Consider the following 21,014-nt stretch of genomic DNA (forward strand, 5'->3'; position numbering starts at 1 on the left):
TCAGTCCTACATTAACATTGCATCATCAAAAACAGCAGGCCATCTTCAATAAATTGGACCACAATTTGTAGACAAATCACATGTAGTGTAGATTTTGGGGGGGGATATACTTAAAACAGTTGCGCAAAAAGGAATAACACCATTAACCTGTCACACCAGATTAATCCGATTCTTGTATGCCTCACTGTACAGTATGTTCATTTATATGAGACTTCAATGTGGAAGTGCTTAGAGCTTGAGAAATAAACTGTCGCAACCTTGCACTGGTCATTGCTCCTACACGTCTAACATTCCTAATGAAAACCTGTCACAGGTACCTCCCACTCCCCCAGTCACAGGTACCGCCCACTCCCCCAGTCACAGGTACCTCCCACTCCCCCAGTCACAGTATATGAGAAGCTGTTGTGACTCCTCTTTAGTTCAAAGAAGAAGCCCATTACCCGTATTAGGATTTCTCATCATCCTGTGATAACAATGGTGGACTATGAAGTGACCGTCTACACAGGCGACAGAGTTCAAGCCACCACCTTGAACAGCGTACACATCAAGCTGGTGGGCACTGATGGCGAGAGTGACCGCACATGGCTCAACTCTATGGTCATCTTCAGAGGATCAGTAAGTATATCACTATTTCGTGTGCTCGTTGGAGTTGTACTGAAAGTGCCAAAAGATGATTGATTGCAACCAAGGTCTCCACAAGATCCATATTAAAACATGAAATGCATGATTTCAACTACAAAATTAATTTATTGTCAGTTGAAATTATTTAGAAGTTACCTTGCAATCAGTGTGTCAGCTAGAATTAAAACTTCCTTTCGCGACGTACTCACTTAAAAATAAATGAATGAATGAAATAATAATAAAATAATAAAAATAAAATGCTGTAATTACTTAAATACAATACTCAATAGACAATATTTATTCTGAAAGGAAAATCAAGGTTCTCGAAAAAAAAAAATCAGTTGGGACTTTACTTTTTAGCAAACAATTTTTCCAAGACATAATTTATACAAAATAATGTAACATAAATATAATGTGTGCAATTTAGCTATAGCATTGGTCACCAAAATGAAAGTAAAATAAACAGATCGCATTATTTATTTCTTGAAACATTCATATTGTTTTTGAAATCTTTGTTCTTTTTTTCACAGTGGCTAACTTAGTATTTCAACTTTCAATTGGCAAATCAGCAGCAGTTGCTGCCACTTGTCAAATATTTACATATAGATCCTGCTTTTTACCTGGAGGTTACTATCATATATATATATATATATATATATATATATATATATATATATATATCTTTTCATGAGATGGCTTGAGAAGTCGAAATACTGAACACATCTTATCAATGACCATATAAGGTCACGGTTTGGTGTCCAAATTTCTAACTATTTTTGAGGTTACGTAGACATACAGATGTGGTCCACGACTGGCCATGCGATATGGACATGCATCTGGCGGTACATTGGAGGCCGGATAGAGTGAGTTATCTTAGAATTGATCTCCACTGGCTCTTTGGTCAGAACTCTCTTCCCTCTTGTCCCAGCTCTTGCAATGACACAGCTGAATCTTACCACAACAGTTACTTTGGCAGAACGGCAATCTAGGCTTGTGCAAGGGCTTGGGTTTGTGTACCCAGACAGTTCTGCACTGACTGAAATGAAAAACACAAAATGACACAATTGTCCCGAAAATTACTTGTAATAGTGCATAAATTATTTCAAGAGACAACCCTTCCTGACAATTTTCCAGGTGTCAACTTATACTGTTTCCTGCCCAAATTCCCTTGGACAGCTGGTTCTGATAGAACTAGACAAACGACCACTCATCCTTTTACCCGATGACGCTTGGTTCGCTGACAAGGTGGAAATCAAATCACCCGAGGATGACTTCTATACCTTTCCAGTGTACTGCTGGATTAGTGACAGGGAGACTCATCGCTACAGAGAGGGCAAAGGTGGGTTGTCATATGTGTGCTTGTCTGCTATTGAATACTTGATAGCTACAAATGATACTCATGCAATGTTTGTGGTTTTGCTCTAAAAGCTCTGAGGATCTTTGATGAAAGCAACCCTCTTGGTCAGTATGCGAGGCAGCAGGAGCTGAGCCAGCGAAGTGCTGACTATGAGTGAGTGTCTTCACTGTGTATACAGTATGTACTGTATTTTCTTATTTATGTACAGTATTATTTATTTTCAATACTGTATTTCCTTTTTTTAAATATGGAAAACATTCTGTGTGAGATAATCTTTAAACCTCCCAATAGCTGGGATTTTTATGCCCCAGGTGTGCCCTACACAATTAAGGCAGATGGTCCTTCGACCCTGCCAGATGAAGTCCAGTTCTCCTTCACCAAAACTACAGAGTTTGCATTCACAGCGGCTACAGGGTAAGAGCCCTCCAAATCTCACAGTATAATGGGACCAGTGCTTTCAATGCTGAAACTACTTTATTTTAGTTACCATAGCTACTATTTGTTGCAAAAAAAGTTGCCTGCTTTGTATCCCAGGTTGCTGGAGCTTAAACTGAAAGGGCTGGTTGACAACCAGGAAAATTGGAAAAATCTTGATGATATCAATGATGTGTTCCGTAACAAAGACACACCCTTATCAGGTACTGAGGCCTATTTGCTGTGTTGTTAGTCAAGTGTTTCTAGGAGTCATTACAAAATAAAAGAATGCATTAATACCAGCCAAGAAGTCGCAGGTGTAGTTCAATGATTAGTTTCAATATCATTGCTGTTTTTGATCACTTAGTGTTTGTTTTACAACACTTATGCCACAAAATCTAACTTTTGTCAGAAAAGGCAGCTGAAAGGGCTGGTTGACAACCAGGAAAATTGGAAAAATCTTGACAATATCAATGATGTGTTCCTTAACAAAGACACACCCTTATTAGGTACTGAGGCCAAATGGCGCTTCCATCCTCACCAAGTGCTTAAGTGTTATTCGTCAAGTGTTTATAGGAGTCAGGGTAAAAAAAAAAGAAAATAAATAATGCTTTAACACCAGCAAAGTAGTAACAAGAGTATTTCAATTATTAGTTTCTGTATTATTATTATTTTTGACCAATGTGCTGTAAAGGATTACTGTATGTGTTTTGTCAGATTATGTCCAGGAACACTGGAAGGAGGACTGGTTATTTGCATACCAGTTTCTAAATGGCGTCCATCCCACCTTGATTCAACGCTGCAAAACTCTGCCCAAGAACTTCCCTGTGACTGATGACATGGTCTTCATTCCCGATGGCTCAAACCTTTCCAATGAGTTGAAGGTTCGGTTCACATTCTTGTTTTACGAAAAATTTGAATATAGCCTATAGAACCATTTTTTCAACAGCACATAAACTCTGCATTGCACTATACAGTACAGTATGTAGTATCTACAATATAAGAATTCTGATTTGTTCGTCCCCAAACAGCAAGGCAACATTTACCTATGTGACTACAAGAACCTGGACGGAATGCCAGCAAACACCATACAAGGGATGCAGCAGTACTTGACGGCGCCCCTTGTCTTGCTTCACAAAAGACCCGACGACAAGCTGATGCCAATTGCCATTCAGGTGACATTATCTTAATCCAATGTAAAAGTAAAATATTTTTAACTGTCAATGTCCCATAAACCTGCAAGCAAAGAGAGGGCATTAGCTTTCAGCTGTCCACTGAGCACTACCTGTTGAACAGATCTAACAGGTCCAAGCATTTCATGTGTGTGTTCTGGGAATGTTTGTCAGAGTTTCTCAACTGTTGATTATTCAGCTCAAAGGTCCATTAGGAAGTGGGGGATATAGTTTGAATAGACTGCATTTTATTCTGTGTTTTTTCTTTGCCAAAGCTGCTGATCGGCGATGTTGCGGCAAGATGGTTGAAGCATCCCCAAAGTGGGTCACACAATTTTTCAACAATGTGTGTAGGTCAGGGACAGTACTTCTAGATTAGCAGACTGAAGCCGTGGTCCCCAAAGTCAAGACAGTTTCTGGCTTGGCTGCCTGAAGATCTCTTCTCTGCTTTTTGCAAATGACGGCTTATGATGGCTTTATCAAAATGTGACCTTCAATGTCTGCTGCGCCGGTTCACAGCTGGGTTTCAAATCAACACTTCAATCTGATGCCATGGTTTTCTGTTGGAAAAGTGGATTAAATACGTGGAGACAAGTCTCAGTGCAGATCAGTGTAGCATCTGCAGTTACAAAATCCAACATACCATCCTTCAAAGGTCCATCCTTAATTTGAATATATTTGCTCCCCCTACCACAGCTTAAGCAGACTCCGGCTGAGGACAACCCCATCTTTCTCCCAACTGACTTTCCATATGACTGGCTGACGGCTAAGATTTTTGTGAGAAGTGCCGATTTCTCAGAGCACCAAATCAACGCCCACTTGCTGCGCACTCACCTGTTGGCTGAAGTTTTTGCGGTTTCACTGCTGCGCAACTTGCCCATGGTGCATCCCTTGTACAAGGTAACAGGAACATCTCCAATCTGGTTTCAACCAAGTGATTTTATTCATCAAAACATATGTTGTCTCAAGATTTTGTTTCATGGTCCTTCCTTCTATCCCTTTAGCTCCTCATACCCCACACTCGATACACTCTGCAGATAAATGAATTGGCTCGGGACGTGCTCATAGGACCCACTGGAGTCTTCACCAACGTAACGGTCAACCTTTGTTTTTAACTTGACATTTACGATACTCTGCTTACTTCATGCGTTGTACTATTCCTCAGTTTACAGCTTCTGGTGGAGAGGCTTTGACGAAGATCTTGGAAAGATCGATGTCCTCGATCACCTACAGGTCCCTTTGCATCCCCGACGATATCGCTGATCGCGACATGCAGGACGTGCCTAACTTCTACTACAGAGATGATGGACTCCAACTATGGAGCATCATGTTCAAGTATGACTTTTTGCATGAGAAATTATTGTTAACATCAATCTCTACAAATCTTTATAGTCAGGTGACACTTAAGTCAAACTGAATTTTCACGAGGATCTGGTTGAATTTGCAGATATCATAATTTAGTTTCTCCTCATAAGTAACTATGACACTAACAGGACTGTCCAACCCAATAATCATAATGGTACTTACTCCTTTCATGAACAAGGAAGTAGTCTTGTAACTGTTACAGGTCAACGACCACACCACTCACTTATTGAAAGACTAACGCAGCATCAAATGAACCTTACATGAGCATGCACTAGGCGACAGAGGCAAAGGAAAAACTCTGAATTCTCTTGAGAAGAAACTTCGACCAAAGACTGGGGCAGCCATCTGCCTCTGCCGTTTGGGTTAGAGAGTAGAAAAGGAGGAAGGCACAGAGAGACAGAGAGAGTATGGTTCTCTTAAATTATATTAGTCTGTAAGTATCAGTGAACATATTTAGCAGAATCGATGTGTCATGATACAAGTTGTCCCTCAACAGATTTGTGCAGGGAGTGATACAGCACTACTACAAAAGTGATGACGAGGTCCTACGAGACTCAGAACTGCAAACTTGGATTAGGGACATTTTTGAACACGGATTCCTTTCCCAACCACAAACAGGTGATGTTTACAGAGAATGATGCTACATGAGTGCACATTTTATTCATCAGCAACTCAAGGTTCTGAGAGTGATACAGTTCTCTCATGTTCTTTTTTTTCCTTCCCAGGAATCCCTCAGAGTTTCACCACTGTGCCTGAACTGACCAAGTTTGCCACCATGGTGATGTTCACCAGCTCGTGCCAACATGCAGCCGTAAACAGCGGACAGGTGAACCCCTGTGATAAACAATAGAAACATCCTTCGTATTACTTCTGGTCTTATTGCAAACCCTCATTGCAGTATGACTATGGTGGCTGGATGCCCAACACCCCTGCCACCCTGCAACGCGCTCCACCGACTAAAAAGGAGACAACAAGTGAGGCGACAATGCTAGAGACGTTGCCCCCGATCAACGTGACCGCTCAAGGAATGTCCACAGTCTGGCTGCTCAGCAGGCAGTCCTCAGACTTTGTAAGTACACTAAAGTTGACATGACAAAAATTGAGTGGGAAAAAGCAGACCCTTGTTGTTACGTTAATCTAGGTCTGGGTCGTGGGGTTACCAGACTAAGGAGCAAAGCTCAGATCCCCCTTTCTAATGCCCGCCTCCTTTAGTTCCAAGTTAGCTAGTTCAGTGTGTCGTAGCTCTGCCCTGGTGTATGGCTGCCCTGGTGTACGGCTGCGGAAAGTCAGAGTCCTAAGAGTTTTAAGGGTGATCCCAGCCTCCCTATGAAGAAAATTTGTTGTATTGTGTTATATTTGTGATTGTCTTGTCACTTCAGCCACAAACAAAAGCTAGTGACCGTAAATGAGGGTAGGAACATCAATCTACCAGAAAATGATGTCTCCACACGACAGTCTGCAAGTGCATTAAACTGATCGTCTGTCCCGACATTCCCTCACTTGAGAGCAAGACCCACAGAAAGGAAAGATCTCCTGCAAGGAGAACATGAAAGGCCAAAACCAAGATTTGAGGCCCAAATTAAAAAACTGTAATACAGACAGGTTTGGCCTGGACATTCTATTGCATTAGATTCTTTATTCTACAAAGATAATGATCAGAACTGGTGGAGGATTCCTCCTAGCAGAATTTTGACTTACCCGAAATGCAAACAAAGCTCTTACTCCAGTTGTAAAGGGATTGAACGGTCCATGATAGCAGGCCTTAAAATCCTGAAGAAACCCCTCATAACACTGCAAGGGACACAGTCACATGCCTGCCTAAGGAGCACATAGGGACTGGTTGCGAAAATACTCCATTATCTGTCTGACAGCATAGAGCTGGTCAAGTGACTAAAATCAAAAGATAATTTGTTGATGAGAGAACTATTGTATATTCATGTATACTCTTTGTGTCAACAGGTCCCCCTCGGCCACTACCCCGACGCCTATTACACTGAAGAGACTCCCCGCCAGTTGCAAATGGATTTTAAAGCTAAACTTGACATGTTGTCGATTGCGATCAACAACAGAAACAAAAATCTGGAAGTCCCTTACACTTATCTGGACCCAAAGAAGGTTGAGAACAGTGTGGCCATATAAACATTGAAAAATCACAATCAAGGAGGAGGATGTCATGATTCGCAAATGTTTGTGTTTTGAGTGTTCATGAATAGTAATCAACATATTTTTAAATAAAGTAACACAGGGAACCTCTAAGGTTAATCACAATTTGTCCTGTAAGGCTGGTTGCAGGCCAAGCTAGCAAAAAAGTGAAAAGCATGTGAAGTCTTGTTGTATGCATTTGTGTGTTGCAAATAAAAGCTTGAATATCACAAGAATTTAGAAATCTTACTATTTAACAATTAGTTTTTGCTTGACACCATTTGAAGTTCATTCTTCAGTCAAGTAAGTGTAAGTTTTTGTTGAGTATATATCTATCTATCTATCTATATATATATATATATATATATATTAGTTTGTACCTTTAGTTAACTGTCATAAAAGCAAGTAGGCACCATCAGCACTAAAAGTTTAAAACTTGCTCTTTAAGGTTACAAACTAGGGATAGGGTTCCAAATACAAGTTTTGAAGTAGTGCTAGGGTTCAAAATGAGGGTTTCAAACTAGGGCTAGGGTTTCAAATTAGGGTTTCAAACTAGAACTAGGGTTTAAAATTAGAGTTTAAAACTAGGGCTAGGGTTTCATATTAAGGTTACAAACTAGGGCTAGGCTTTCAAATAAGGGTTTCAAATAAGGGTTATGAAGTAGTGCTAGGGTTCAAAATGAGGGTTTCAAACTAGGGCTAGGGTTTCAAATTAGGGTTTCACACCAGGGCTAGGGTTTCAAATTAGGGTTTCAAACTAGGGCTAGGGTTTCAAATTAGGGTTTCAAACTAGGGCTTGAGTTTCAAATTACGGTTGGGTTAAACTAGGGTTAAGTTTGAAACTCTAATTTGAAACCCTAGCCTTATTTTTTTGTCATTCACATTTTTTAACGTACAGTTACTGGTTTTGCACTTTATAACTCAAAATGTAATGGAATACTTTACACATATATATCTCTTTAATGCTGATAACTGAAATACCTCACGTTATTAAATCCATTCGTTTTTTTGTACCCCCACAAAGCTTTTCTTACATATTTGCTTTAAAAACTTTTTTTTTTTATTATTTTTTTTAACTCCTGTCATGAAAGCAAGGAGAAACTACCAGCACTTACAGTTGAAAAGTTGTTGTTGCGTAACCTAATAGTTTTTTGGCAGGGAAGCTGTACAGCAATGGTGGCAACAAACCTTATACAGGTAAACCTTGAACAGGTTTGAATCCTGGCTGAAGGGCTCAACAACCTGATGCTCATCAAACTCTTGATTTTACCTTCCCCTCTAATCTCATCTGAGCTTTTGATCTAATTGGGAAAGACCACATTTATATTCCGGGTATTTTTTGATTGCATCGATTAAAAAAAAAATTGGACTCAGTCCTACATTAACTCTTTTACTGCCAAAGACGTTAAATGACGTTCTGTAAAAACCTACAGAGGGCCGCCAAGGACGTTAAAAGACGTCCACCCATTTATTTATTTATTTATTTTTTTAAATGGGTGGAGGGAAGCCTTGCCCAGCTGTGGTGAAAGTTTCAAGCAGATCTAGTGAGCCTAATGACTATTTTTGGCCCCTAGATGGCAGCAATGACTCTCTTTTGACAAGATTGGGTAGGCGTCAGTAGAAGACGTGAGGCGGAGCTAGAGGGGACAATGGCTGGGCAAGGGAAGAGAACATGGTGACCGGTTGCAAGCAGCTCACGCTCGAGCAGTTTTTTTCAAAGATGAAAACATCGACCAACGCTAAAGAGCACATTGATGACGATGGTGACTCAACTATTTTACTAAACGTTATTTAACGTTTTTTGGCAGTCAAAGAGTTAGGAGGTGGGGGATATAGAGTTTGAATAAACTGCATTTTATTCTGTGTTTTCATTGCCAAAGCTGCTGATCGGCAATGTTGCGGCAAGATGGTTGAAGCATCCCCAAAGTGGGTCACAATTTTTCAACAATGTGTGTAGGTCAGGGACAGTACTTCTAGATTAGCAGACTGAAGCCGTGGTCCCCAAAGTCAAGACAGTTTCTGGCTTGGCTGCCTGAAGATCTCTTCTCTGCTTTTTGCAAATGACGGCTTATGATGGCTTTATCAAAATGTGACCTTCAATGTCTGCTGCACCGGTTCACAGATGGGTTTCAAATCAACACTTCAATCTGATGCCATGGTTTTCTGTTAGAAAGTGGATTAAATACGTGCAGACAAGTCTCAGTGCAGTGTAGCATCTGCAGTTACAAATTCCAACATACCATCCTTCAAAGGTCCATTCTTAATTTGAATATATTTGCTCCCCCTACCACAGCTTAAGCAGACTCCGGCTGAGGACAACCCCATCTTTTTCCCAACTGACTTTCCATATGACTGGTTGATTGCTAAGATTTTTGTGAGAAGTGCCGATTTCTCAGAGCACCAAATCAACGCCCACTTGCTGCGCACTCACCTGTTGGCTGAAGTTTTTGCGGTTTCACTGCTGCGCAACTTTTCCATGGTGCATCCCTTGTACAAGGTAACAGGAACATCTCTAAACTGGTTTCAACCAAGTGATTTTATTCATCAAAACATAAGTTGTCTCAAGATTTAGTTTCATGGTCCTTCCTTCTATCCTTTTAGCTCCTCATACCCCACACTCAATACACTCTGCAGATAAATGAATTAGCTCGGAAACAGCTCATAGGACCCACTGGAGTCTTCACCCAGGTAAAAGTCAACCTTTCCTTTCAGTATGACATTTAAGATACTCTGCTTACTTCATGCGTTGTACTATTCCTCAGTTTACAGCTTCTGGTGGAGAGGCTTTGACGATGATCTTGGAAAGATTAATGTCCTCGATCACCTACAGGTCCCTTTGCATCCCCGACGATATCGCTGATCGCGACATGCAGGACGTGCCTAACTTCTACTACAGAGATGATGGACTCCAACTGTGGAGCATCATGTTCAAGTATGACTTTTTGCATGAGAAATTATTGTTAACACCAATCTCTACAAATCTTTATAGTCAGGTGACACTTCAAACTGAATTTTCTCGAGGATCTGGTTGAATTTGCAGATATCATAATTTAGTTTCTCCTCTGAAGTATAACTATGACACTAACAGGACTGTCCAACCCAAAAATCATAATGGTACTACTCATTTTATGAACGAGAAAGTAGTCTTGTAACTGTTACAGGTCAAAGACCACACCACTCACTTATTAAAAGACTAACGCAGCACCAAATGAACCTTACATGAGCATGCACTAGGCGACAGAGGCAAAGGAAAAACGCTGAATTTTCTTGAGAAGAAACTTCGGCCAAAGACTGGGGCACCCATCTGCCTCTGCCGTTTGGGTTAGAGAGTAGAAAAGGAGGAAGGCACAGAGAGACAGAGACAGAGAGACAGAGACAGAGAGAAAGAGAGAGTATGGTTCTCTTCAATTATAGAGTCTGTAAGTATCAGTGAACATATTTATCAGAATCGATGTGTCATGATATAAGTTGTCCCTCAAAAGATTTGTGCAGGGAGTGATACAGTACTACTACAAAAGTGATGACGAGGTCCATGACGACTCAGAACTGCAGATTTGGATTGGGGACATTTTTGAACACGGATTCCTTTCCGAACCACAAACAGGTGATATTTACAGAGAATGAAGCTACATGAGTGCACATTTTATTCATCAGCAGCTCAAGGTTCTAAGAGTGATACAGTTCTCTCATGTCCTTTTTTTTTCCTTCCCAGGAATCCCTAAGTGTTTCACCACTGTGCCTGAACTGACCAAGTTTGTCACCATGGTGATGTTCACCAGCTCGTGCCAACATGCAGCCATAAACAGCGGACAGGTGAATCCCTGTGATAAACAATAGAAACATCCTTCGTATTAGTTCTGGTCTTATTGCAAACCTTCATTGCAGTACGACTATGGTGGCTGGATGCCCAACACCCCCGCCACCCTGCAGCGCGCTCCACCGACTAAAAAGGATACAACAAGTGCGGCGACAATGCGAGAGACGTTGCCCCCGAAGAACGTGACCGCTCAGGGAATGGCCACAGTCTGGCTGCTCAGCAGGCAGTCCTCAGACTTTGTAAGTACTCCAAAGTTGACATGCCAAAAATTTTGTGGGAAAAAGCAGACCCTTGTTGTTACGTTGATCCAAGTCTGGGTCTTGGGTTTACCAGACTAAGGAGCAAAGCTCAGATCCCCCTTTCTAAGGCCCAAATTAAAAAAACTGTAATAGACCGGTTTGGCTTGGACATTCGATTGCATTAGATCCTATATTCTACAAAGATAATGATCAGAACCGGTTGTAAAGGGATTGAACGGTCCATGATAGCAGGCCCTAAAATCCTGAAGAAACCCCTCATAACACTGCAAGGGACACAGTCACATGCCTAAGGTCAAGCTAAGGAGGACATAGGGACTGGTTGCGAAAATACTCCATTATCTGTCTGACAGCATAGAGCTGCTCAAGTAACTAAAATCAAAAGATAATTTGTTGATGAGAGAACTATTATATATTCATGTATATTCTTTGTGTCAACAGGTCCCCCTCGGCCACTACCTCGACGAATATTTCACTGAAGAGACTCCCCTCAAGTTGCAAAGGGATTTTAAAGCTGAGCTTGACATGTTGTCGATTGCGATCAACAACAGAAACATAAATCTGGAAGTCCCTTACACTTATCTGGACCCAAAGAAGATTGAGAACAGTGTGGCTATCTAAACATTGGAAAATCAAAATAAAGGAGGAGGATGTCATGATTGGCAAATGTTTACGTTTTGAGTGTTCATGAGTAGTAATATTCAACATATTTTTAAATAATGTATCACAATTTGTCCCGTAAGGCTGGTTGCAGGCCAAGCAAGCAAAAAAGTGAAAGCATGTGAAGTCTTGTTTCTTGTTTAAACATCACAAGAATTTAGAAATCTGACAACTTAACAATTAGTTTTTGCTTGACATCATTTGAAGTTCCATCTTCAGCCAAAGTAAGTTTTTGTTGAGTGTATATATATATATAAATTTGTAACTATGGCACCATAGTGGCACCCTCAGCACTAAAAGTTGAAAACTGTTGCTCTTTAATGATGTTGATGTTGCGTAACCTAATAGTCTTTTGGCGGAAAGCCACACAACAATGATGGCGACACACCTTGTCTCTGTGAACCGCTCACAGATTTGAATCCTGGCTGGAAGGATCAACAAGCTGATGCCCATCAAATTCTCGACTTTACCTTTACCCCTCTTTTGAGAAAGACCGCACAAATATTCAGGGTATTTTTTGATAGCGTTGATAAAAAAAAATAATAATATTGAACCCAGTGCTATAATGCTATGCTTGTTGCTACTGGTTTAGTACAACCGCTGAAAATTAAAGTCAGCATACAGTACACATCAAAAGTTGCACAAATATCCAAAGTTTGAACCCGTGTAGAGCCACTAAAATTTTAGCAAGACTCCAGGTCAGCTTGTTTCGATACAATTAACCCTTTTCAGCTTAGCATGATGAGACGTTACATTCTTAGTTTTTGTTTGAAATTGTTTCCTAAATTGAAGAATCAAATCTGAACAGAAACCGTTCTGTATTAGTCTTTGATATGGCGTTATCAAACCGATGTGCAAAAAGTTGGAAAGCACTTCCCTTTACAAATAAAACTCAAACCTAAGATAAAAGTCAATTTAACGAAACAATCCTAAACAAGATAAAAGCAATCAACTTGACAGGCAGGTACGATTATTCTACATCTTACAATATGTGCATTGTAATGTTAATCTGACTTCACTTGTGACAGGCCGAAATCTGCAGTTGCAATCTTGAATCAGCCATTGCTCATACATGTCTTACATTCCTAACAAAAACCTGCTGCAGGTACCTCCCACAAAATAGCATGTACAATACAGGTACATAAAAAGTTGCTGTGGCAGACTCCATCTGGTTGGAAAAAGAACAGTGTGTACCTTTATTAGGATACCTTATCATTCCGGATTAACAATGGTGGATTATGAGGTGACCGTTTACACTGGCGATCGAGTTCACGCCACCACCGTGAACCCTGTGCACATTAAGCTGGTGGGCACAGAAGGCGAGAGTGACCGCACGTGGCTGAGGTCTTTGGTCATCTTCAGAGGAGCGGTACGTGTGGGAAAAATAAATCATTACGTTGAAGCAACTTTTTCATGGTCCTGGGAGTTAAACAGAAAATGCCATTGAATGATCCTTTTGTGTATTCATTATTATAAAAGTACTAATTCAGTATGATAGGAGTGATGTAAAAAAAACTAAACAAAATAGACCGTATAGCATACTTAAATAAATGTATTTCTTTTCTCCATATCATTTTAATTAATGCATTATGCTCTTTTCATGCATTAATTGTATTTAATAAAGAGTGCATGCTTAGTTTTGGTTGAGGTTACTGTGCTATGCTTGTATGTTATTGTGGTTCATTTTGGGAGGTGAAATTGTCCCTCCCATGTTTTGTTCCTACTTCAAACAGGTTAGGTAAAGTAATGCACCTCTGGGTATGACGCAATAACCTTCTGAACCTTTTTCAAATTTGGGTTCTTTCTTTAAGCACTATGTTACTTGTTTTTGTTTTACCAGCCTGTCTTTAATCGAGTCATGTGATTCATTTTTCATAAATTAGAACAGTTTTAAGGTGTCTTACAAAATGTCTGCTGTCATTGCTTGCAAACATGTTACACGTTCATTGGAACTGACAAGAGCACTTTTGACTGATTTAATAAGGACATCAGTGCAAATTGGGCAACCCTGAGCTGCTTTGGCCGCATTAAGGGACATAGACCATGATGTTTGCACAGACTTAGGGTTTCTGTACCCTGATAGAAGCTAGATCTAGACACATCTACCAAAGCACCACACACACACAACAAGATCTAGGTCTCGTGTTGACCGGTCATACCTAAAACTGCATCGGATTGCCACTGCAGTCACACAGTTGATGTATCCTCTTCCACTGAATCTGGACCTGCTTATTTATAGGAGATGTAGTATTTGGTGGTAGTGTTCATTTTATCAACCATTTGTTGAATTTTGTCTCAGTTTTAGTCTAATTGTGCCTGTTAGTTTTTAGTTTACTCAACGTCATCTCATTTCTATTTAGTCAAGTAGAAATAGAAACCATATTTGTCTAATTTTAGTCCGGATAATGATTTTGGCCATTTACATTTGTTTTAAATTATGTCTGGCATATAATTTTATTTTATTGCGATGAATTGTTTTATTTAATTTTAGTTTTTAGTTTGCAATCATGTGTAGCTGCCCAGGTGATTTGTGTTAAAGTGATGTGACTCCTCTAGCCATTTTAAGTAGCATTAGAAGTTTATATTTTGTCTAGAATTAATTTGATGACTTCATTATTTTTCATGTACATTTAATACCTTTAAAAAACACATTTTGCCACTTGCTGTTGACTGAAAGATCAGGAAACTGGCAACGACCAATCTCAGCTTACCTGTTTTCTGAGTATCGTCATGTGACGGCAGCAAACTGAGCCATGATTGATCGTTAACTGTTTCCTGAGCAAGCGTGATGTCATCTTTTGTTTATGCTCCTTTGAAATGAACAGAACACAACAGTGGCACCAGAACATAACGGTACACCGAATATTTTCAACACAATTCAAGATACAATATTTCCTGTCATTTTATAGGTAACTAAATATACTGTTTCCTGCCCAAAATCCCTTGGACGGCTACTTCTGATAGAACTAGACAAACGGCAATTCTTAATTTTGCCCGGCGACGCTTGGTTCCCTGACAAGGTGGAAATCAAATCACCTGAGAGCGACATCTATACCTTTCCTATCTACTGCTGGATCAGTGACAGCGAGACGCACCGCTACAGAGAAGGCAAAGGTGGGTTGATCTGTGTGCTTGTCTGCCATTGTGTATTAAAAACCTGCAAATACGGGAAGATGACATGTTCTAATGGTTGAAGTGTTGATTTGCTGTGTTTGCTCCCAAATAAAAATACAATTACAAAAGAAAAGAAAAAAAAGCAAATAATCTTCATGTAAATTGTTTTTTTTTTTTACAAGCTCTAAGGATCTTTGATGAAAGTCATCCTCTTGGTCAATACGCAAGGGAGGAGGAGCTGAGTCAGCGTAGTGTAGACTATGTGTGAGTATTCACTGTGAATATTTCCAACATTGTTCCATTTAAGACATACTGTATGAGGCGACATTAACCTTTACAACACCACCCACCAGATGGGATTTGTATAACCCAGGTTTGACCTACTCCATTAAGGCAGATGGTCCTATGACCCTTCCAGATGAGGTCCAGTTCTCCTTCACCAAGGCTACAGAGTTTGCATTCGGAGCGGCTACAGGGTAAATATGTTACTTTATTTTTATTTGTTTTCATTAAAATGTAACCTCAGGGTTGTTTGTCTTTTGAGGTTCCACTGTCTTTTACTCGACATTGATATTTGTTATGAAAAAGCTGCCTGTTTTTTTTTCCCAGGGTGGCTGAGCTTCAGCTAAAAGGGCTGACTGATAACCAGGAAAACTGGCAAAATCTTGACGATATCAATGACGTGTTCCATAACAAAGACACGCCCTTATCAGGTACTGAGGCTTCATGGTTCTTCCGTCCTGAAAAAAAAAAGCAAAATATTGTTCGGCTGAAGCCACAAACGGACGTTCCGTGCTGGTTCCAATCACAAAATTGACTCCTTGTCAACATGTCGGCCGAGTGCTCAAAAATAGCTTAGTTTTCAAATTCTGCTGATATGGTTAGCAGTAAAAAATATTATAACAAGTTCCCTTCCCATTGTAAAAAAAATAAATCAAATAAATAAAAATCTACATCTAAGAGTAGCGTAGGGACAATTCTTGAGCATTCTTGTGTTTTGACAAAATTATTATTATTTTTTAAATATCTTTTTTGTCAGATTATGTGCAGGAACACTGGAAAGAGGACTGGCTCTTTGCCTACCAGTATCTAAATGGTGTCAATCCCACCTTGATCCGACGTTGCAAATATCTTCCCAACAACTTCCCTGTGACTGATGACATGGCCTTCATCCCCGATGGCTCAAACCTTTCCACTGAGTTGCAGGTATCACGTTTGACGGAAGATGTGAATAAATTTGTCAATGGCACAATTTAACATCGGCATTACACTACAATACATGCAGTATCTACAATTTAAACATCCAGATACGTTTTCCCTGAAACAGCAAGGCAACATATACTTGTGTGACTACAAGAACCTGGACGGGATGCAGGCAAACATCGTCCAAGGGATTCAACAGTACCTGATGGCGCCCCTCGTCCTGCTTCACAAAAGACCCGATGACAAGCTGATGCCTATTGCCATTCAGGTGATGGATTTACGCCAATACATAGTACTGAGATTGTAAGTGACAGAAATTCCACCGTACCAGACATACTATGCAGTCCTTTTTCAAGAATTACAGCTACGGTGCAGAGGGTGACTGCTTAATGCGAACGATATATTTATACAGGTAATGGCTTTATCAAAATGTCTCCTGAGGCAGCTCATAGGCGGGAAAATAATCAGCACCTCAAAATCTGTGGTGGAGAGCACCTTCCAAAAGCAGCAACAAAGTCTAGTGAAGTTTTTGGGTCTATCCCAAGGAACGATGGAGCATGAGAACTGCAGACGGATCACTGCAGCATTTGCAGTAAAAAACAAAACAAAAAAAACGTCAGTCAAATGTTCAATCGTATTGATGCCTCCCCCTCCTCCCACAGCTGAAGCAGACTCCAGCTGACGACAACCCAATCTTTCTCCCAACTGACTCGATGTATGACTGGCTGACAGCTAAGATTTTTGTGAGAAGTGCAGATTTCACCGAGCACCAGCTCAATACGCACTTGCTGCGCACACACCTGCTGGCGGAGGCTTTCACAATGTCACTGTTGCGCAACCTGCCCATGGTGCATCCCTTGTACAAGGTAATAGGAAATTTCCCACTTTGGTTTCAACCAAGTGCTATTTTTGATCGAGACATCTGTTGTCTCAAGATTTTGTTTCATAGTCTTTATCTTCTGTCCCTTTAGCTCCTCATACCCCACACACGATACACTCTGCAGATCAATGAATTAGCTCGGGACACGCTCATAGGACCCAAAGGAGTCTTTACCCTGGTAAAAGTCAATCTTTGCTTTCAGCATGGCATATACGATTCTCTGTTTTACACCATGTATTTTACTATTCCTCAGTTTTCTGCTTCTGGGGGAGAGACTTCGCTAAAGATCTTAACAAGATCACAGTCCTCGATCACCTACAGGTCCCTTTGCATCCCAGACGATATCGCTGATCGAGACATGCTGGATTTGCCTAACTTCTACTACAGGGATGATGGGCTCCAAATTTGGAGCATCATGTTCAAGTAGGATAAGAGTTTTTTTGTACAAGAAAAAAATAATACAATACCATTCTCTACATAAGTTAACTTGTAGAGGGGTGGCGGATGGGCCCAGGAAGAATTCAAAGATCAAAATTTGAAGATCTAAATGTGCTGATATAGTTTAGGAATTATTTTTGCACCATTTCACCCAAAATTACATCATCTTGAACTAAATACATGTGACATATTCAGAAGAGTGGTTGTGTAATGATACAAGATGTCTCTTAAAAGATTTGTGCAGGGAGTTATACAGTACTACTACAAAAGTGACAGCGAGGTCCAGCGAGACTCAGAACTGCAGACTTGGATTGGGGACATTTTTGAACATGGATTCCTTTCCCAGCCACAATCAGGTGATTTTAGATGGGCCGTGCAACATATTCATTTTTATTCTTCAGCACCTTTTCGCAAGGGCATCGTGTTTAAGTTCCCCAATGGACAATTCCAAACATCCGGGCATTTTTTATATTTCCGTAATGCAATGAAAACAAACGGTTGGATTATTCTTACCTGTGACTAGCATACAAATCAGTGAGACTTCTATGACATTTCATCAGTTTGAAATCAAACAATGCTTATAGACTAAAAATGATCCAAAGTCCAGTGCTTCCTTTCACCGAGTAAAATTGCCATTTTGACTTGTATTAACTTTTATCATAGTGCCACACATGTTACTTACCAGCACAAACATCTCATAACGATGCCTTTTTCCTCACACTTTTCTCAGGTATCCCACAGAGTTTCACCACTGTGCCAGAGCTGATCAAATTCGCAACCATGGTGATGTTTACTAGCTCGTGCCAGCATGCAGCTGTAAACAGCGGCCAGGTAAATTCCTTGCATTCCCCCTGGTCTAAGCAGGTATAAAAAGACGCATATTGTAAACCCTTACTGCAGTACGATTATGGTGGCTGGATGCCCAACACCCCCGCGACCCTGCAGCGTCCTCCCCCAACCAAAAAGGGGACAACCAGTGAGGCTACAATGTTGCAGACGTTGCCCGTCATCAACGTGACTGTTCAGGGAATGGCTACAGTCTGGCTGCTCAGCAGGCAGTCCTCTGACTTTGTAAGTAGACCAAAGCTTATACGACTAAATAAATACCCATCCATCCATTTTCTATGGAACTCCTCATTCTACTTCTCAGTGAGCTGGAGCCTCTTCCAGCTGACTAGGCGAGAGACAGGGTACACACCCTACTCACAGGACAGGATATTGGAAAACAGTTTTTAACATCAATGCTTTCGGATTGTGGGAGAAAAGCTGGAGTGTCCCGAAAAAATCCATACAAGCACTGAGAGAACGGAGCTGAGATTTGAACCTCAGAGATTCAAGGTGGACTTGCTAATGGCTAGGTTATTTCAGGTCCCCGTGTTTTCAGGACTAATTTTAAGATTCATATGGCTTTTAAATGGCGTAATGGTCTTGGTCTTCTACTCCAATGGATGGAAGGAATGACTCATGAAAACAGGTCCCAACACCCACAACATGGTCGCATAGTCCACACAGTACATGATAACTGGTTGGCAAAACTCACACGCAACCTCGAGTATCTGCCTTAAAGTACATAGTTGGTCGGCTCAAGTGTCTCAAATCAAAAGATAATTGTTTGGTAATTGAACTTTTATATACTGACGTGTATTCTTTGTGTCACCAGGTCCCCCTCGGACACTACCCAGACGACCAATTCACCCAGGAGATCCCCCGCCAGCTGCAAAAGGACTTCAAAGCCGAGCTCGACAAGTTGTCGATCACGATTAACAACAGAAACAAAAGTCTGGAGATCCCTTACACTTACCTGGATCCGAAGAATATAGAGAACAGTGTGGCCATCTAAACATTGGAAAGTCACAATCAGAATGGGAATTTAATGTTTATAATGCAGTTCTATAGGGTAGAGAGGGTTACCAGTCATTATGGCTTGTTTGTGCTGGGCAATGTAAATTATAATAAGCATTCATAAAAAAGCTAGTGTCTTTTATAACACGTGCGCAGTTGCCACATCTAAAGTTGCCCATTCTTGTACCAAGACTACGCTTGACCAGTTTGTTACCTAGTGAGAGCCTTATGGGGATGATTGTGGGGTCTCTGGGGGTACCTCACTGAGGATACTACAATTTTGTTTAATTATATGTTTAATTTGATTAGCCTCAGAGGTGTAAGTTGTTACAAATTATATTTGATTTGTGCTTTCTTCATTGTTTTTGGGGGGAATTAATAAATCATTTAAATTTTGACTCTCAGCTCTCTGATAAGCTATATATTTTATTTTTTTTGTAACCTCTACTTTGAAATCTTTGTCCCATATCTTGAGCATGATCATCACAAATCTTCCTTGAATTATTATTTAAAAACATTTTTTAATAACCATAAGGGGTGGTAACTGGTTTACTGTGGTTGATGACGGAAACAAATAAGACTAACACTTTTTTCACTTTGCTATATATTATATTATATTTATATTATATTTATATTATTGCAGTGAAATGTCCAAACTTCATTACAATCTGTTCTGTGAGGCTAAGTCTATCTCATTTCCAAAGAAATCTTCCCCGGATAAAAATTGTAAAACAAGTCAACGATTGTCAGGCTTTATGGGTCAGCATCTTTATCAAGGAAACTGCTTCGAAATGTTTTTACCTTCCGACATTGGAAAGTCACAATCAAAAGGGAATTTAATGTTTATAATGCAGTTCTATAGGGTAGAGAGGGTTACCAGTCATTATGGCTTGTTTGTGCTGGGCAATGTAAATTATAATAAGCATTCATAAAAAAGCTAGTGTCTTTTATAACACGTGCGCAGTTGCCACATCTAAAGTTGCCCATTCTTGTACCAAGACTACGCTTGACCAGTTTGTTACCTAGTGAGAGCCTTATGGGGATGATTGTGGGGTCTCTGGGGGTACCTCACTGAGGATACTACAATTTTGTTTAATTACATGTTTAATTTGATTAGCCTCAGAGGTGTAAGTTGTTACAAATTATATTTGATTTGTGCTTTCTTCATTGTTTTTGGGGGGAATTAATAAATCATTTCAATTTTGACTCTCAGCTCTCTGATAAGCTATAGAATTTTTTTTTTGTAACCTCTACTTTGAAATCTTTGTCCCATATCTTGAGCATGATTGTTAAAATAGGCATCATCATCATCACAAATCTTCCTTGAATTATTATTATTTTATTTTTTTAAATAACCATAAGGGGTGGTAACTTGTTTACTGTGATTGATGACGGAAAAAAATAAGACTTTTTCACATTGCTATATATTTATATTATATTATTGCAGTGAAATGTCCAAACTTGATTACAATCTGTTCTGTGAGGCTAAGTCTATCTAATTTCCAAAGAAATCTTCCCCGGATAAATATTGCAAAACAAGTCAATGATTGTCAGCAACTTTAACAAGGAAATCGCTTAATGTATTTACCTTCTGGCAGTGTTGTAACTGGAACAATATGAACTAGTTCATTTTTTGGACCAATAAACTTAGTTCCAAATATCAATTATGAACTATGAACTGAAATAGTTCATTTTTAAATTTGTGAGCGGAACTTTGAGCTTGCGTATGAAA

General features: G+C 40.0%; 3 protein-coding genes across 5 annotated transcripts in view; 2 read left to right on the forward strand and 1 right to left on the reverse strand.

Annotated features, from left to right (window-relative positions):
• The window catches only part of aimp1a (aminoacyl tRNA synthetase complex interacting multifunctional protein 1a), a 74,715-nt gene that overhangs the window by 49,788 nt on the left and 3,913 nt on the right, over positions 1-21,014 (reverse strand). The gene's annotated exons all lie outside the window — the stretch shown is intronic.
• On the forward strand, positions 406-11,766 carry LOC144055516 (arachidonate 12-lipoxygenase, 12R-type-like). Of its 3 annotated transcripts, none has more exons than XM_077571531.1 (14): positions 406-615; positions 1,756-1,960; positions 2,050-2,131; positions 2,270-2,392; positions 2,513-2,616; positions 3,110-3,276; positions 3,424-3,567; positions 9,365-9,568; positions 9,673-9,759; positions 9,834-10,003; positions 10,554-10,675; positions 10,784-10,884; positions 10,957-11,127; positions 11,587-11,766. In XM_077571531.1, exons 1-14 carry the CDS (start codon positions 475-477, stop codon positions 11,764-11,766), a joined length of 2,001 nt encoding a protein of 666 aa, XP_077427657.1. In that variant the 5' UTR covers positions 406-474. The 3 variants fall into 3 exon arrangements, with proteins under 3 accessions (XP_077427657.1, XP_077427656.1, XP_077427658.1); XM_077571530.1 differs by lacking the exons at positions 9,365-9,568; positions 9,673-9,759; positions 9,834-10,003; ... (2 more) ...; positions 10,957-11,127; positions 11,587-11,766 and adding exons at positions 4,261-4,464; positions 4,569-4,655; positions 4,730-4,899; ... (2 more) ...; positions 5,828-5,998; positions 6,889-7,307 and having other exon boundaries at positions 409-615; XM_077571532.1 differs by lacking the exons at positions 9,365-9,568; positions 9,673-9,759; positions 9,834-10,003; ... (2 more) ...; positions 10,957-11,127; positions 11,587-11,766 and adding exons at positions 4,261-4,464; positions 4,569-4,655; positions 4,730-4,899; ... (2 more) ...; positions 5,828-5,998; positions 6,889-7,307 and having other exon boundaries at positions 409-615; positions 1,798-1,960.
• LOC144055695 (arachidonate 12-lipoxygenase, 12R-type-like) lies at positions 12,949-19,686 on the forward strand. Its single transcript, XM_077571914.1, has 14 exons — positions 12,949-13,174; positions 14,715-14,919; positions 15,102-15,183; positions 15,273-15,395; positions 15,529-15,632; positions 15,959-16,125; positions 16,247-16,390; positions 16,785-16,988; positions 17,094-17,180; positions 17,256-17,425; positions 17,675-17,796; positions 18,171-18,271; positions 18,341-18,511; positions 19,101-19,686. Exons 1-14 carry the CDS (start codon positions 13,034-13,036, stop codon positions 19,278-19,280), a joined length of 2,001 nt encoding a protein of 666 aa, XP_077428040.1. The 5' UTR covers positions 12,949-13,033; the 3' UTR covers positions 19,281-19,686.

This window comes from Vanacampus margaritifer, chromosome 7 (genome assembly GCF_051991255.1).
Source record: "Vanacampus margaritifer isolate UIUO_Vmar chromosome 7, RoL_Vmar_1.0, whole genome shotgun sequence".
NCBI lineage: Eukaryota > Metazoa > Chordata > Actinopteri > Syngnathiformes > Syngnathidae > Vanacampus > Vanacampus margaritifer.

Coding starts and splice junctions, on each gene's coding strand:
- LOC144055516 (XM_077571531.1), top strand. CDS start 475: ATGGTGGACTATGAAGTGACCGTCTACACAGGCGACAGAGTTCAAGCC. Junction 10,676..10,783: donor CCTTTCCGAACCACAAACAG/GTGATATTTACA, acceptor TTTCCTTCCCAG/GAATCCCTAAGTGTTTCACC. Junction 11,128..11,586: donor GCAGGCAGTCCTCAGACTTT/GTAAGTACTCCA, acceptor TTGTGTCAACAG/GTCCCCCTCGGCCACTACCT.
- LOC144055695 (XM_077571914.1), top strand. CDS start 13,034: ATGGTGGATTATGAGGTGACCGTTTACACTGGCGATCGAGTTCACGCC. Junction 16,126..16,246: donor ACCTTTCCACTGAGTTGCAG/GTATCACGTTTG, acceptor TCCCTGAAACAG/CAAGGCAACATATACTTGTG. Junction 18,512..19,100: donor GCAGGCAGTCCTCTGACTTT/GTAAGTAGACCA, acceptor TTGTGTCACCAG/GTCCCCCTCGGACACTACCC.